The sequence below is a fragment of the Vanessa tameamea genome, chromosome 26 (assembly GCF_037043105.1).
Source record: "Vanessa tameamea isolate UH-Manoa-2023 chromosome 26, ilVanTame1 primary haplotype, whole genome shotgun sequence".
In the NCBI taxonomy this organism is placed as follows: domain Eukaryota; kingdom Metazoa; phylum Arthropoda; class Insecta; order Lepidoptera; family Nymphalidae; genus Vanessa; species Vanessa tameamea.
The window spans coordinates 555,584-571,720 of NC_087334.1; the positions used below are offsets into that span (position 1 = coordinate 555,584).

The window sequence follows — 16,137 nt, forward strand, 5'->3', positions numbered from 1 at the left end:
TTTTAATAATATGCACTAAAACCTAAACGGCTGGTATAAGCACGTAATAATGCACCAATTAGAAGTAGTTCACCTTCGTTTCGTAACACTTTCATAACGGTTTGCGTTTCCGTAGAAACCGAACAAGAAATAATTAGCGAACGAGGCAAGTTCAAGGTTCAATCGTATTTTTATCGATTGAAACTTTACATAGACAATATGATATGTTTTATATAAAAGATAAAAGACTTCGAAGTGAAATTTCTTTGAGTGCGATGGGGGTTTTATTTTAGAACGAAATTAACGTAATGTTTTAGTGAAACCTTTTTGATTTTTCTGTTATATGGTCTGCATTGTTTTGTATTTTGTTACATAAATTATTAGTATGAGTAAGCGTTTTAATTTATATTTCAATATTTACAATTTATAGTAACTGATTAAAGCGTTGTGCAAGCCCGTCAGGTCAGTCGGTAGGTACTTAAGTAGTACATCAGATACTCAAGCGCCAAAAGCAACGAGAAGTATTTCGGTTTGAAGGGTGAGTGAGTCAGTGTAAAGTTTCCAAGGTTGGTAGCGCAGTGAATAGGTTGGTGACCATTTACCATCCGATGGCTGATATACATGTCTGCCTACCTACGTTACATTATTTTTTTTCGAATATTTACTATTTTAAACAAATTTTGATTTGATTTAGAATTTCAAGTCTACTTCTATATATAGCCGAGATGGCCCAGTGGTTAGAACGCGTGCATCTTAACCGATGATTTCGGGTTCAAACCCAGGCAGGCACCACTGAATTTACATGTGCTTAATTTGTTTATAATTCATCTCGTGCTCGGCGGTGAAGGAAAACATCGTGAGGAAACCTGCATGTGTCTAATTTCAACGAAATTCTGCCACATGTGTATTCCATCAACCCGCATTGGACCAGCGTGGTGGAATATGCTCCATACCTTCTCCTCAACGGGAGAGGAGGCCTTAGCCCAGCAGTGGGAGATTTACAGGCTGATTATGTATGTTATATTCTATATGAACAAAACTTCATATTCTAAAAGAGTAATCTGTAGTCAAATTGTTATCACGACTGTCTCGACGACGATGATAGTGGCAGGTCCAGAACTTTTGAATATAAATTCCAGTTCGGGCCCAAACAATTAAATAGATATCAGACAATTCAGACAATAAATTCATAGAGTTTGAAAGTCTCATGAGTTCGAATTTTAAACGACAAAGATCGACCATAAAAAGTTTATAGATACGTTTCTAAAAATAAAATTTTAATAATGCAACTGGCAACAAAAAAAGACCACTATGACTATGATGATTTTGAAATTCGAATCAATCAAGCGAGTGATTGACGTTAACTTTTCATACATTATCGATACATTCAATAATTGTTAATCTATTTATTCAATCACTTGTGAATAATTCTGCATCAGACGTTTATGACGAGACACAACGGTAAATTGAGTTTGTATTTTCGTTGAATGATTTATATCTGACACACGTCTTCATTCGATGAACTCGGAATAGGAATATAATTTAAGAATACATTGTTTCCTGCCTAATAAAGAACATAATTCGCTTGCCTTGCTTTTGTTTGGGGTTGGTGCAGGTTTAAAAAAAATCCAGAAAAATAATATGTCAAAAAAAGTATTTTTTTAATTGGTGGCTTTTGTTTGTGGCGAGAGGGTAGAGATTATTCCGCCAATGTCACGTGTGAATGTCCAAATTTTATTACGGCTGTCATTCTAATGTCAATCCGTTTGGTTGAGACATTGCGCTGTATAGATGGGCTGAACACTTATTTTTCCTTTTGGCAATGACAATATAGAAATGCTACATCATTGTGGTTTGGTTATAATTTTTTATCTGAAACATGCAAGTTTCCACACAATGTTTTCCTTTACAGCAGTGACATTCACTGGGCAACCTCGGTAAAATTAAAAACTAATTCATTTGCTTATATACGTATGTATGTATGTTACATACGTTTGTGTTATTATGTCGGATATTCGAAAAAGAAAGTACATTGTATTGTTCATTAGTTGCCATATAAAAACAGTTTGAATTTTAAAAATAATTTATGTTCTATTTGACATAACAAATAAAAATATTTCGTTTTCTTTGTGAAACGATTAATATAGTCTGACCTACAGTTGCATTGTATGCAGATTTAGCAAGTAAATACATTATCTACGTCTTTATATATACTAGTATTATAAATGCGAAAGTTACTCTGTGAACCTCTTCACGCTTTAACCGCTGAGCCGATTCAGATGAAATTTGGTATAGAGATAGTTTAAGTTTTGAGTAAGGATATAGCTATATGTTTTAATTCACCCCTCAAGGGAGTAAAATGGGGTTTTATAAATGTCTTGCGGGTAAAATCGCAGGTTCAGCTAGTATACTTATAATACAAAATATGTATTTTGTTAGCTCTTAAAACAGTCGTAACTTTTAAAAACGCTTTTTAAAAATGCCATGGAATTAGAAATTATTTAATACAAAAGTCAGGAGGGTTAATGACAAACAGCATTGAGTTCACACGAAAACATCGATCGATATCATGAATAATCTGACAATAATTGTTATTATAGATTACAGAAAAAAAAACCGATGAATGCCGATGAATACAGCTTTTAAATAAAATAAATGATTAATTATTTGTCATAAGTAATACAAAATACATATTAGTTTATAGTTTATTTATAAAACGTGTTTAAATTAATAATAATAATTATCTCGTCCTGATCGATATACACTTAAAAAAAAGTCAAAAAGTTTTTCCTTTACCACACGTTATCTCCTAAGGTTATTATTAGAACTTTAGATCTGAAATAAAAGTCGTTATAATACGTTGCATAGTGTATTATAAATAAAGATATATTAATCAAAATGAGCAATTCCTTCTTTGATTGGATTTTTTTTAATAACGTAGTACAGTTTTTTAATAACTACTTTTTTTTACATTAGCAGCCTGTAAATTTCCCACTGCTTGGCTGAGACGTCCTCTCACTTAGGGGAGAAGGTTTGGAGCGTAGTCCACCACGCTGCTCCAATGCGAGTTGGTGGAATACACATGTGGCAGAATTTCGTTGAAATTAGACACATGCAGGTTTCCTCACGCTGTTTTCCTTCACCGCCGAGCTCGAGATGAATTATAAACACAAATTAAGCACATGAATATTCAGTGGTGCCTGCCTGGGTTTGAACCCGAAATCATCGGTTAAGATGCACGCGTTCTAACCACTGGGCCATCTCGGCTCACTACCTAATATATCCTTATTACGCCTACATTATATTCGCTCACAAACATTGTACAACCGTTTAGTATTGTGTAATTGTTTGTAATCCAAGACAATCGATATAGCTTTGATCCCGCGGTTGCAGCACGCGCGTTAGGGCGTTTTGTCCCTGAAGATAATATCAATTTTGAAAGTTAACGGACGGGATGCCTTATTATTAACACTGTATTAATATCTTACTAAGATCCGATAAGGCTCTCTGTCCGTGTAGCCTTATCAGCTGTTCTATAGCGCAATGTAAATAGTTTGGTGAGTGAGATGATGAAACTTTAGGCACATTCAGTATAATATATTGCACGGAGCTAGTAACTCTTTTGCGGAAAAATGTTTACGTTTTTTTTAACAGTATGTCAGAAATACTTAAAAAAGTGTGGTTACTTTAATTATAAATAATCATTAAGGAACGCGTGTTTGCTGAAGTATAATAAAAGCACGTGTTTTTTTTTATTTTAACACACTGCAAGTAAAAAGTTCGGTTTTGAACAATTTCATGTATGTCAAATTATCTGTTACAAAAAAATAATGTTCCTAAAGATTAGGGTCGGTGTAGATACTCAATTTTAAAATTTTATTTAGTATAACGCTCATAATGTTTTGTCTTTTATCGGGTTGGCAGGCCAATTAATAGGTATCGACTATTTAACATCACCTTATATGCATGTCTTGTTCTTGCTTTAACAAAAAAAAAAAATAATAATAAGATTTTATTTTCTCTCCCTCGTCTTATTTGATCACTTAAACGTTTAACGAGTCGTGGGCACGACAACAGCCCCAGGGGGCAGAACCGAACCTGTACTTTCACTTTGCTGTCAAATACCGATGAGCTGTTGAGGCTCACGACAAGTCTCATTTTTATGTATGTAAAACTGTCCATTGTTTGTATGTTCGATAGTCAAAAAAGTACTGGATCTATTTTAATGAAACTTTTTATCTCCCAAAGAGGTTTCAAGAACTGAGAGATGTTACTAAAAACACAAATTATAACCATGATAAAGGAATTTTCATAAGTTACGGGGAGGTGATATTCAAACGAAATCAAATCAAAATATACTTTATTCTAGTAGACTTTACAAGCTCTTTAGAATTGTCATTTTACTGAATAGTATTAAATGAAAACAAGAACCAACAAGAAACTGAGTACTTACTCTTTTCTACCATTTGAAAAACAAAGTTATTAAATTTATAAAACTCAAAAGTTAACTCCAAGCTTTTTTATCATCTATATGATATTGTATGGAGTAATATGCCTTATATATTTTTATGAATCGCTAAACTTATGGAACTAACCGTCGAAATTGAAAACGAAAGCTAGAATATTAAATAATATTATTATGAATATACATCTTCATTTAGTAGTATAATTACAAATTATATTCAAATAACTTCATTCCAATTCGATAATATTAATATAATGAAAAATCAATTTATACATTTTTTGTTGATTATCAAGCCAATTGCAACCAGTGATAGGTATAAATTATAGTTTTAGTTTTAGTTTTTTAGCTTAGACGTAAACAGTCCGTGATTGTAACCGAGTTACTAAATCTCCTTGAAACAATTACAAGTGTGCCGGCACGAGATATAATTGCTCATTGTATTAAATGAAGTATAAATAATTCAAGTGCACATTTATTGCGAGGGTGGCGTGTCCTAGTTGATATTAAATATTCATCTATTATATCAATGTGTAATATATTATAATTTATTTATATACTAATATTATTTAGCTGTAATGTTTGTTTAAACGCGTCAGTCTTAGGATTTAGTAATTCGATTTAAAAATGAAATTGCGTTAGATAATTTTTGGATAAGATATGGATCAATTTCGAATTTGGTTTTTATTAAGGGGATTCCCAAAAGCATCTTAGTTCTTTCGTGACAAATCTTAATATGAACTTGATATTTATTAATCTGATTAAATGTTTATCAAGCATTGTCTTTACTGATATTATAAATGCGAAAGTAACTCTGTGTGTTGCTCTTTCACGGCCAAACCACTGAATTGAATTTGATGAAACTTGCTATGAAACAAGATTGAACTCCAAGGAAGGACATAGGCTGCTTTCTTATGTCTAGCACCTGACGACCAACCCGTAAAACGCGAGAAAAGCCACGAGTTAATAATAAGTTCTTGCTAATATTTTAGAAGTAATTTCGACTAAAAAATTTCAACTCAATTTTTAAACCTTTTGTATTAAAATATGAGCATAAGAAACCGGGTTAAACTTCAACTTGATTTAAGGAATCCTTTCACGAAACTCACTCGTATGTTTAATGGTAACAATCTTTGAATAGATGGATGTTTTGCTTAAGTTGAAATATTGAAATATTGATCTAAGTAGTTTTACAATTTAAAAAGACTGTTGATATAATTTTGCTTAGTTAATTTATTACTCTTATGACTCAAAATCTAAACTTTAAAAACTTTTTGTTCTAAAGCAAAGGACTTTCGTTCAGGGTGTTTAACGAGCTTAAACTTAAACCTTGATAAGAATAAATTAATGTCGAATTTATCATATCTAGTATCGTACCTGCATTATGTATAAGCTAATACAAAACATGGCGGCTTACCAGTTGTGTTGCCAGAGAGACTAGTACGTTCGATTATTTATGTCTAGAATTATATCAGAAAAATTATATCCAGGCATTGGCCACTAAGTAGACGCACACTAGTGAATTACTATGACGTCTGGCGAGTGTCAAGCGTGGATGTCACGCACACCAAGATAAAAAAGTTGGCTCGTTTGATTTAGTTCTTTTGTAGTGCAACGCTCTTTAGATACACAAAAAATCTAAGGTTTGGAATGTATTCTGAAGCGTGAGTTTTATTTTTGTTATCAATAAGTAAGTGTAACAATATTACATTTTAACATTTAGTTTAGTCTTCTATTCAAACTTATGTAATAAATATATTACAGATGATAAAATATAATAGTATTCATTGTTTTCCATACTGTAGATGCATTCCGTAAGAAAGTCGAAACACTGGAGAACGCGAGCGTGATACGACAGAATATCACATGCGAAATTGACCAAAATAATGATACAATTTATAGGATACACGCATCAAAATGGCGCATCACCATTAGTCTGTTACTGTTACTGTACTACTGTAGAGTAGAGTCTCGACTGAGATACGAAATCAATTCTTAAAGAATCACGCTACAGGATTAACATTAACCGAAACAATTTATTCTTGTAAAATAATCCAATTTTTTTTAGTAAGAATTTACATATATAAAATATATATCATGTATTTGGTTTCGATATGTTGAAACAAGTCATCGTGTAGGAATAACATATAGAAAACGTACATATGGATAACGTAGTGCCGCGTAATTTTACGATCACGGAATTCGCCATAATGACCTCATATGAACTTACTCGAAATATATTTACGTTGTCATCTGACGTGCCTCCGAATATTAAGTAACGATAATCAATCCATATTAAAAACAATTGTAGTAGGTTTTAAAATGACCTACTGCCTAACTAAGACCTCGTCTCCTTTATACCATGCTGCTCCAATGCTGGTTGGTGGAAATTAGACACATGCAGTTTCACGATGTTTTACTTCACCGCCAAGCACGACATGAATTACAAACATAAATTAAGTTCATGAAAATTCAGTGAACTGGGTTTGAACGCGCAATCATCGGTTAAGATGCACGCGATCTAACTACTGGGCTGGACCCGTTCTACTAATTTATATCGTTTGCGATACGTTCTCGATTCTATTCCGAATCAACTTCGATTGAACCGCGATTGAATTAAAAAATTAAAGCTCGTGTCAAGAAAACATTGAAATTTTAGGGCATATTACTTAATATAAGATTATATTAAAGATAAAAAGCGTGGACTTCGTAATTATTGTTTTCTAAGCAGCATATATAAAAAAATTCATTGTTCTTCAGTAGATATACTCTGTAACAAAAAATGTTAGAAACGAGTAACTACTGAGTTTCTTGCCGGTTCTTGCCGGTTCTTCTCGGTAGAATGTACTTTCCGAACCGGTGATAGCCTTACATTAAATTCAATACTGTAACATGACGATTCAAAAGCCTTTAAGAGCCTACTTGAATAAAGAATATTTTGATTTTCATGGTATCGCTGTGTTAGTATAACAGGAAAACGAATTGTGCCAACGATTACGTTTCGATTCGATTACGATTGATAAAATTGGTGAAATGACAATTTGTTAATGAAATTGTTTCCCAGAAAAAAAAAACAATTGAGTGTGGATTTTTTTAACACGTAAACAGCGACCACTCGTATACACTTGCAAATATGTTACAATAACGTAATATATATATTACTAGCTGAACTTGCGGCTTTACCCGCGCGAAATTTGTAAAACACAAGCTTCCAACCCCATTTTACCCCTTAGGGGTGGTGTTTCGTAAAATCCGTTCTAAGCGTAAAACTGCACCCTATAAGGAACCTACATAGTTATAGTTTCTGAGGTTTCGTGATTAATCAGCGAGTGGTATTTCGCTTTTATACGTGAATTAATTACGCAGGAAACATCCTTTATCATAATCTTATCAAATGTTTTTATAATCAATCCATTGAAGGTCAACATTAATATACTTAATTATTTTATACTGAGTATTATGGGTATGTAAGTGTTCCTTATTAGCTTATACACCCCAATATCATACTATGATACTAATATTATAAAGATACTATGTTAGTTGAATACTCATACACACATACATACACCACAGTAGTAATACATAGTATTGCTTGGATTTACGAAAAATCCATTAGAGTTAGAACTTTTTATAATTAGTTGTTGGAATTATCATGAAAAAAGAGCCTTACAATAGTCGCAAGTGACATTTCACCTTTGTTAAAAGCTTTAACTCCTCTCGGAAAATAGATTGGTACACTCTGACGACCAACTCTAGCACAGCGCGCACTCATTGGTCAAATCATACCTCGCTCCCCGGCCAGTCTTCTTCTTCCAGTCACGTATTTCCATCCCTTTCGATCACTCCCACAAACTAAACAAACGCGAGAGGGAAGATGTTACATTTCTAAAACATACATCAGCGTCTTGTTGTTTCCATTTTTGAATTGTCTGTTTGTATTATTTTATGTATATATTTCAGTCTTGAAGACTTATTATATAAATAATTTATTACATTTTTATAGTTTAAAGACGGATTTGATATATGGACTGTTTGTATTTCGTAAATTTATATAAATTTAAAGAGAAAATAGTCTCACCGTTCACTATATAACAGCTTCCCTAACTATAATAAACACATCAAAAGTTTGCATCGACCTAAGCATCAGATCTCTAACTTGTGTATCTTTATATATCTATCTTTAATAATAATTTCTATATATATCTAACTTTAATAAACAAGTCACAGTAATCTATTTCAGTTTTATACTATTTTTCCGTTCTATAAAAGTACTATTTAAATTTTAGAATTCTGTCGGGTAGTTTTAAAGATATTTAATAAAACGCATGAGAAAAAAAGACGTGGGCGAGCACTAAGATAAATGACGTGGCACGGACAATGAGATCGTTTGTTTATTTATTTATCAATATTTATAAACGGAGCATAACAAATACTGGTCTTTGTAAACGGCGAGTATTCATTTTGCATGCAATTACAAAACTCTTTTTTTTAATAGAGTACGTTTGGGTACGATCATCAATGAAAGATCAAAGATCGTACCGATCGAATATCCGACTGATTCGATCACTTTTTAAATGTTTTTCACCAGTCAATAGAAGCAGTTTTATTCGTTCGTGTTGATGAATGACAAAATCGATAAAAATGTGCTCGAAACAGTCGGAAATTACAGACGATTTTACTCCTTTGCCGATCTTGCCTCAACTCATCCTAAATAATATTTCCTTCCTGTAGTACGAAAAATATATTAAAGAAATGTAGAATAAAAATATCAACTGAAACTAGTACATGTTAATGCTACTGACAACTCATATATGCAATGAATGTATAATATCCTAGCTGATAAAAATATTACAATAATTTGAAATTTAACAAGTAAATCGTCGGTTTGTCATAATATTCAAAGTTATCGACGAAAATGTTAAATAAAGATATCAAATATATGTAAAACAAATCACGCAGCACTTCAAATATGGCAATTCTAAGATTGTGACATAACTGCTATAATTTATGTTAATAATGGCAATTATGGCAATCGCTACAGTCATCTGAACAAAATGTTAACTTTTTCAGATGTAAGTCAAGATTAACCGGCGCGTAGAAGACTAAAAGCTAATCCAAATTTTATAATTCGTCATTTATTTGGGGATGAAGGAAAATATCGTGGGGATTGGTAAGTGTCGGATGGTATTTTGACTCGTGTTTATACTAATTTTCCTGGAGAACCATAATCTCCTTGAGAAGAAAGGTGATCTTTGTCCCAGTATTGGGACACGTACAGTTACTTAAATGAGTTGTACATTGTTAATGAGAAGTTATGTGTCCAATATTATGAGCCAATGAAGAATTGTCTTAGAACCAAATCAAAATTTTTATTGCCAAAAAAATCCTAAAATTACTTTTCACAGGCACTTCAAAATATGGTAATCCAATTAATAGAAAATATACCCCACGACACAGATAACAAATTCTCTGAACATATGATAATCATATTCGAGTAAAAAATATATTGTACTACTTTAATACAATGTAGAAACAATTAACAATCCCATAGGTAGTTAAACAATTTAATTTCTAAGGACATAGCTTTCAAATTATCGAGGAGGAATAGACATTTATTTAGAATTAAATATATGAACTGCTGTGTGCCTAATGTCAATGAATAATGTGTTTTACCACTAACAGTATTATCAGAGAAACGCATTGTCTGTTTTTGAGGATATGAAAGTTATATTGTTAATAAATCACGCGTACGTTTATCACAGTAAAAATATTGAAGGACAGAATTGATAATAGCTCTTATCGTGTTCTTAATAAAACTGGTTATATGTCAAGTTTATAAATTAATTTGTCGTTATCTGATGATTTGATAAAATGTTGCAATTAACTATTTATTTGTTTGTTGAATTTAATCTTAGATGAAATGAGAACGTATAAATTATTGTTAATAAATTATTTATTGTGTGTCAACTGATCCAGACAAGATCCAGATCAAAATGTATTTGGTAAAGAAAGAGTGTTTTTTGCTAAAAACTCAAATAGACGTGGTTTGAAATGGACGAATGAAAACATACAACCTAGGATCAATAAAAAACACGATATAAAAGCCAAGAAATGATAGACGAAGCTTTGATGGTATGGTATACTAGCTGAACCTGCGGCTTTAATCGCGCGAAATGTATAAATAACAAACTTCTAAGCCCCCTTTTGTGTGGAGTTTCATAAAATCCGTACCTACCTGCAAATTTCAAGTTTGTAAATGTTATAGTTTCTGAGATATCGTGATTAAACAGTGAGGGGTATTTGACTTCTATATATATACATTGTCAGCTACCAAACCGATGATACTTTAATTCTCAAATATTAACAAACACTAGACAAAATCATTGAAAATGAAATACATATAGAATAGAGTTATAGTAAATAATAATAATATGCTAAAACGTCAAATCAAAGTCGATATCTTTTATAAATGTAGAAGCATACTTGCCTAGTAAATCGCAAAAATCTATCACCGGTTACGAAATAAATAACATCTAACTATAATTAAAAAACACGACAGCCCTGCCAAAAAACGGAAATACTGACGATACAGAAGTCATATTTAATGAAGTCGCAGTGATATTCAAAAACAAAACAAAACTAGTCTCATTCAGTTTAATATACGGATTCTAGATACCTCATCCATCAAAATCTGTTCAGTCGTTTAATAGTTATGATGGAATAAAGAAACGCATACTAACATGAACCCTGAAAATATTACCCTCCATTTTGGGCAGTCGTGTAAAAAGAACCGGACGGTAAATTTAACGGCAGACATTCTAAAATTACAAGTACATAATTACAATTACAAGGTTTCTTGAAAATATTCCAAAGCGATGGTGCTGAATATCAATTAGATTTTCATGACAAAAAAAAAATGTTTGATAGATATAATGTTCTTACCATCGTTCCGCGTCGCTACCCAATGATTGTGAACATTTAAAATTAGAACTACCTTGTGACAAGACAGTACCACGCCTACCACCCGTATGTGTTTGTTATGAATGAGAATCGATTCACGTATCTTGGCACGGGATACGAAATATTAACTACGTCATTTTCACGAAAAAGTTTCGTCATATTTATGGAACATCTTATTTAACGCTTGTTAGTACGCAACGGGGCAACATTAGAGCAGATTTAAAATATATTTTGTTCAAATTAGCTTTAAGTTGTCATTTTACAACAGTGTTTTTTACAACTTCTCGTGTTTTTTCTATGTAAAACTCCAACCGCTTCAAACCTTGATGTCTAGCTGTGCTTAGCATACGTTAACGTGAGCGAACGGCTCATACGTAACTACGTAATATATATATTTATAAATAAATTATGAAATACACAATACGTCAAATGTTGTAGTCATTTAGGCAGGCTGACAAATGGGCTACCTGATAAATAATATCCACTAACCCTAATCGTCAGTGTCGTCAATGCCTAACCTTGGGATTTTAGATGCTATGTCCCTTGTATCTGTAGTTACACTGGTTCACTCAGCTTCAGACCAGGACACATCAATATGCGATAAGCTTGCACGAACCCTACGACCAAATAAATCAAATACGTATAAATGAAATTTCTTTTTTTGGGCTTTTTCACAAACGAAATCGACAATCGCTATATGAGTTCGTCTAGACGATTTAAGATTGTTCTAAAATTTATTCCTAAATTCTTGGTATACTCAGGAAGTTAATCATTGCCTATTTGGTTTTCTATACTTCGTGCGTTTCAAATCTCGGTCTGATTGCTTTATGATTTCGTTTCTGCCAGTCATCGTTTAATTAGGTTTTCTTTGAACAGCATTGAGTATTTTTAAGCAAATTTATAATGCAATTTTAAGGCTCCGACGATGATGTGCACAAAAAGTACAATGATGACCATCATTGTACTTTAGGTACCGCGATAACGATGAATGCACAGGAGAAATTATATGGATTATTAGGATGGTCATATTTCATGACCCGAGAGAGTTCACGATCAGGGAATAAGTGCTGCCTGACGCTTCTTATGGATGCTAGTGTGAATTTCTAAACAAATAAATTCCCATTTTTTTGGCCTGATTCGGGTTTATTCCGAGGATCTTAGGATATGCAGCTTTTTAAGCTAGTAACTAGACCTACGGGCCAGTCTATGATATAATGTTAATGTGTCATTCATTGATTATTATTATTGCGAGGACAGCCTTTGAAACGCGAGTCTTTAAAAGTATATTATTTACTTTAATTCGTATTTTTGCCTCAATTTTATCGTAAAGCTTTTCATATGAGTGGATCTTCCTATTTATTTATTTATAGTCATCATAATTAATCGAAGTTATTATTTTGAATTATGATTTAAATGTATAGTTAATAAAACCAGTCAATAATGTCAAGGTGATCGCAATTGTAATATGACCGCTCGTTCTTCCGCGTTCGAGTAGACAAAGAGTATTGTCTACACGTTCTAGGGAATTCTGTAACGTAAATACAAACATATACATATTTATTTATTATTACAGCGTGTAGGATTTTGTGCAAGACCGTCTGGATCGTATTGTTGTGTTACAATATGTGAAGTCACATGTGTTAAGTGTTATTGAAGGCGCATGTAAAAGGGATGATTTTCCTTTGTTGCAGTACCTATTAATGTCCCACTTCTTTGTGCCTCCTGTTAAATATTTGAAGATTATTCTTCTATTCATCAAAGTAGGTTGGTGGATAAAAAGTGAGCGATTTTGGTCCGACATGTAGGTTACCTCGCGATGTTTTCCTTCACCTTGAAATTCTGCTTTTCCCGGGCTTGTACGTGGCAAGCTTTTGTTAAGATTCACGTGTTCTAGTGACTGTGCCATCCGAGCTTAATTTTACTAGCCGAACCTGCGACTTTACTCTCGCGACTTTAACAATAGCATACCGTCACCCCCTTTTTAAACCCCTCGAAGCGTGAATTATAAATAGTAGCCTACATCTTTCCCCGGGACTCGAACTATCTCCATACCAAATATCATCTAAATCGGTTTAGAGCTTTAAGCGTGAGGAGGTAACAGAGTTATTTTCTCGTTGATAATACTATTAGTATTAATATGAGTATAAATTGATCATGATTTGTACAGTAATTAGTTTTAATTTTTGAATCTGTATTTATATTATTGTTCATTTTATAATTTTTAATATGTTTTCTTGTAAATCATTTTAATGAGTTGTAGCTCTTGATTAAAATATCAAGTGTCATTTCTTTTTTTAACTGTTTTGGTGCTGTAATATATTTTCACTATCTTTAACTAGCTACCCGTCTAGAGTTCACATGGGTAAAATAACCGTCAACGAGTCTATTTTACGCGGCGTATCGTCGTCAGCATGATTTATACCGACAACAATTAACTTTAATTAATCACACACATCACATACATCATTCATACATCTTGACGAAGCACTCCATCCAATCGTAAAAACCGTCTTAAAATTCGTTCGGTAGTCTTTGAGTTTATCGCGACAGACAGTCAAACCCGACGTAAGGTTGTTTGTAGAAGTGATGTGAAATCAACTATTCTATTCTCAATTGTTTGACAAATAATACATATCTACGTATAAAATACTTAGGTAGGTACCACCTCTCATCACATATACCCCTGAGCAGCAATACTTGATAGTGTTGTTCTAGTTTGAAGGATGACTGAGTCAGTGTAACTGCAGATACAAGGGACGTAACGTCTTAGTTCACAAGGTGGATAGGGACATTGCTTAGGTACATTACATTAACAGCCTGTAAATTTCCCACTGCTGGGCTGAGACGTCCTCTCCCTTTAGGGAGAAGGTTTGGAGCATAGTCCACCACGCTGCTCCAATGCGATTTGGTGGTATAAACATGTGGCAGTATTTCGTTGAAATTAGACACATGCAGGGTTCCTCACGATGTTTTCCTTCACCGAGCACGAGATTAATTATAAACACAAATTAAAACAAACAAAAAAAATCAGTGGTGCTTGCCTGGGTTTGAACCCGAAATCATCGGTTACGATGCACGCGTTCTAACCACTGGGCCATCTCGGCTCACTGCTTGCTTAGGTAAGGAAACAGATATTTCATGTCAGGCCACATTGTGTATGTGCGGTGGCGTCCAAATAATAATGCCAACCAAATAATAATTTATCACGAGCTCACCGGTGAGAGATACAACGTGAGAAAACCTGCATGTCTCTAATTTAGATGAAATTCTGCCACATGTTTAACCAGCAAAGCTAAATGGAGCAGCGTGGTGGAATTAGTTCGAAATTTGCATGTGGTTATTTTTTGTTTCTAATTAATCTCGAGCTTGGAAGTAAAAACATTGTGAGTAAACTTGAATCATCATGGTAATCTGCCATATACATCCGCCAATCTGTATTGGAGCAGCGTGGTGGAATAAACCAATAACATTCTCATCAAACGGAGGCTTTAGTCCGGCAACAAGGCAATTACTGACTGTTTTTTGCTTTATACTCTACTAAGGCGCAGACTGTACCGCGCAAGGAACATAAAAATACATAGATTGTATAAACTTTCATGAAAATAATACATATAATATATGTACCAAATTTCAAAGCGACTGTTCAAAAGATTTTGAACTCCATTCACCTCAAACTAATACCAATATTATTATACATAAGACGTAAAGAGACTTAATCACATATTTGATAAATAATAAATATTGTCATATAAAATTACAAACAGCTAAAAACCTATATATTTATGTGTGTGACATACATACGTATAAATAATAGGAAGTATGTATGACTCCCGTTTTTTAAATTATAATTTATGTCTTTTCATAACCAATTTCTCTTGTTAAAATCTGGTTTTAGATAAACATATCAGCTGATATTCTAATTAACAAGTTTACTTAATATATATAACAAAAATAGTGTTCAATGATGATTGAATTAACTACAAACACGTACATATATCTCGAGCCTATTTTTATACTCAAGTATAATGTACTGAAAATAAAAAAAAAAGCAAATGAAAACTCGTCTAGCGAGATGGTTGCCATAACAACGTTCTCGATAACACGTTACTACTGTGATATTTATACTCGAACTGTGTTTCGACGCGTTGTACAACGTGGAAACAATAATAAGTCTTTAAAAAAAAAGTAAAAATAATATTATTTAAGTACTAAGAACCTCCTATAAGTATTTTAAATCGTATTGGAACGAATTTGGCAAGTTATTTTCGGGTCTGCTTTTGTTGGGTGTTTTACCGAAGAGTTCCGGAAGGAAATCAATAGTATTTTTTTACTAACGTAGTTACTTTTTAAAGTCATAATGTAATCATATAGAATGAAATTTATTTATCTTGTAATCAACGAACACTAACGCCACGTTTTTTTGTTCTCTATGTAGACTTGTGTTGTGTGATATTCCATAAACTCCAGTAATATATTTTATTGTGTTATATGGTTCTGGTTGGGCGAGTGAGCCAGTGTTACAGACAAATGTGGAATGGCTGGCACATTGATGTTGTGTAAATAACATACGTGGAACGGCAGTGTCTGTGTATGATGTGTTTGTAATTTTTCAGAAGTACTTTGTTGGTCCAGTGACTTGGTTATAAGGCTTTTGTTATAAGGCTTGTAGATCTCGAGGTACTAGGTACAGTAAAAAGTTATGATTTTGCTATGAAAATTAATGCTCAGTAGCATCC

At 33.0% G+C, this 16,137-nt stretch overlaps 2 protein-coding genes across 4 annotated transcripts in view; one reads left to right on the forward strand and one right to left on the reverse strand.

Annotated features, from left to right (window-relative positions):
- LOC113404947 (glycine receptor subunit alpha-2-like) overlaps nucleotides 1–16,137 on the forward strand; it is a 220,310-nt gene that overhangs the window by 41,473 nt on the left and 162,700 nt on the right. The window lies entirely within an intron of this gene.
- LOC113404837 (facilitated trehalose transporter Tret1-2 homolog) overlaps nucleotides 1–16,137 on the reverse strand; it is a 62,809-nt gene that overhangs the window by 6,120 nt on the left and 40,552 nt on the right. Inside the window, exon 1 of one of the 3 annotated variants that reach the window (XM_064219081.1) lies at nucleotides 11,384–11,403. The exons of the other annotated variants lie outside the window; for them this stretch is intronic. Within the exon in view, the coding sequence (XP_064075151.1) occupies nucleotides 11,384–11,386 (3 nt within the window). The 5' untranslated portion in view covers nucleotides 11,387–11,403. Of the gene's footprint in view, nucleotides 1–11,383; nucleotides 11,404–16,137 lie in introns of those variants that run through there. 3 annotated transcript variants of the gene reach the window in all.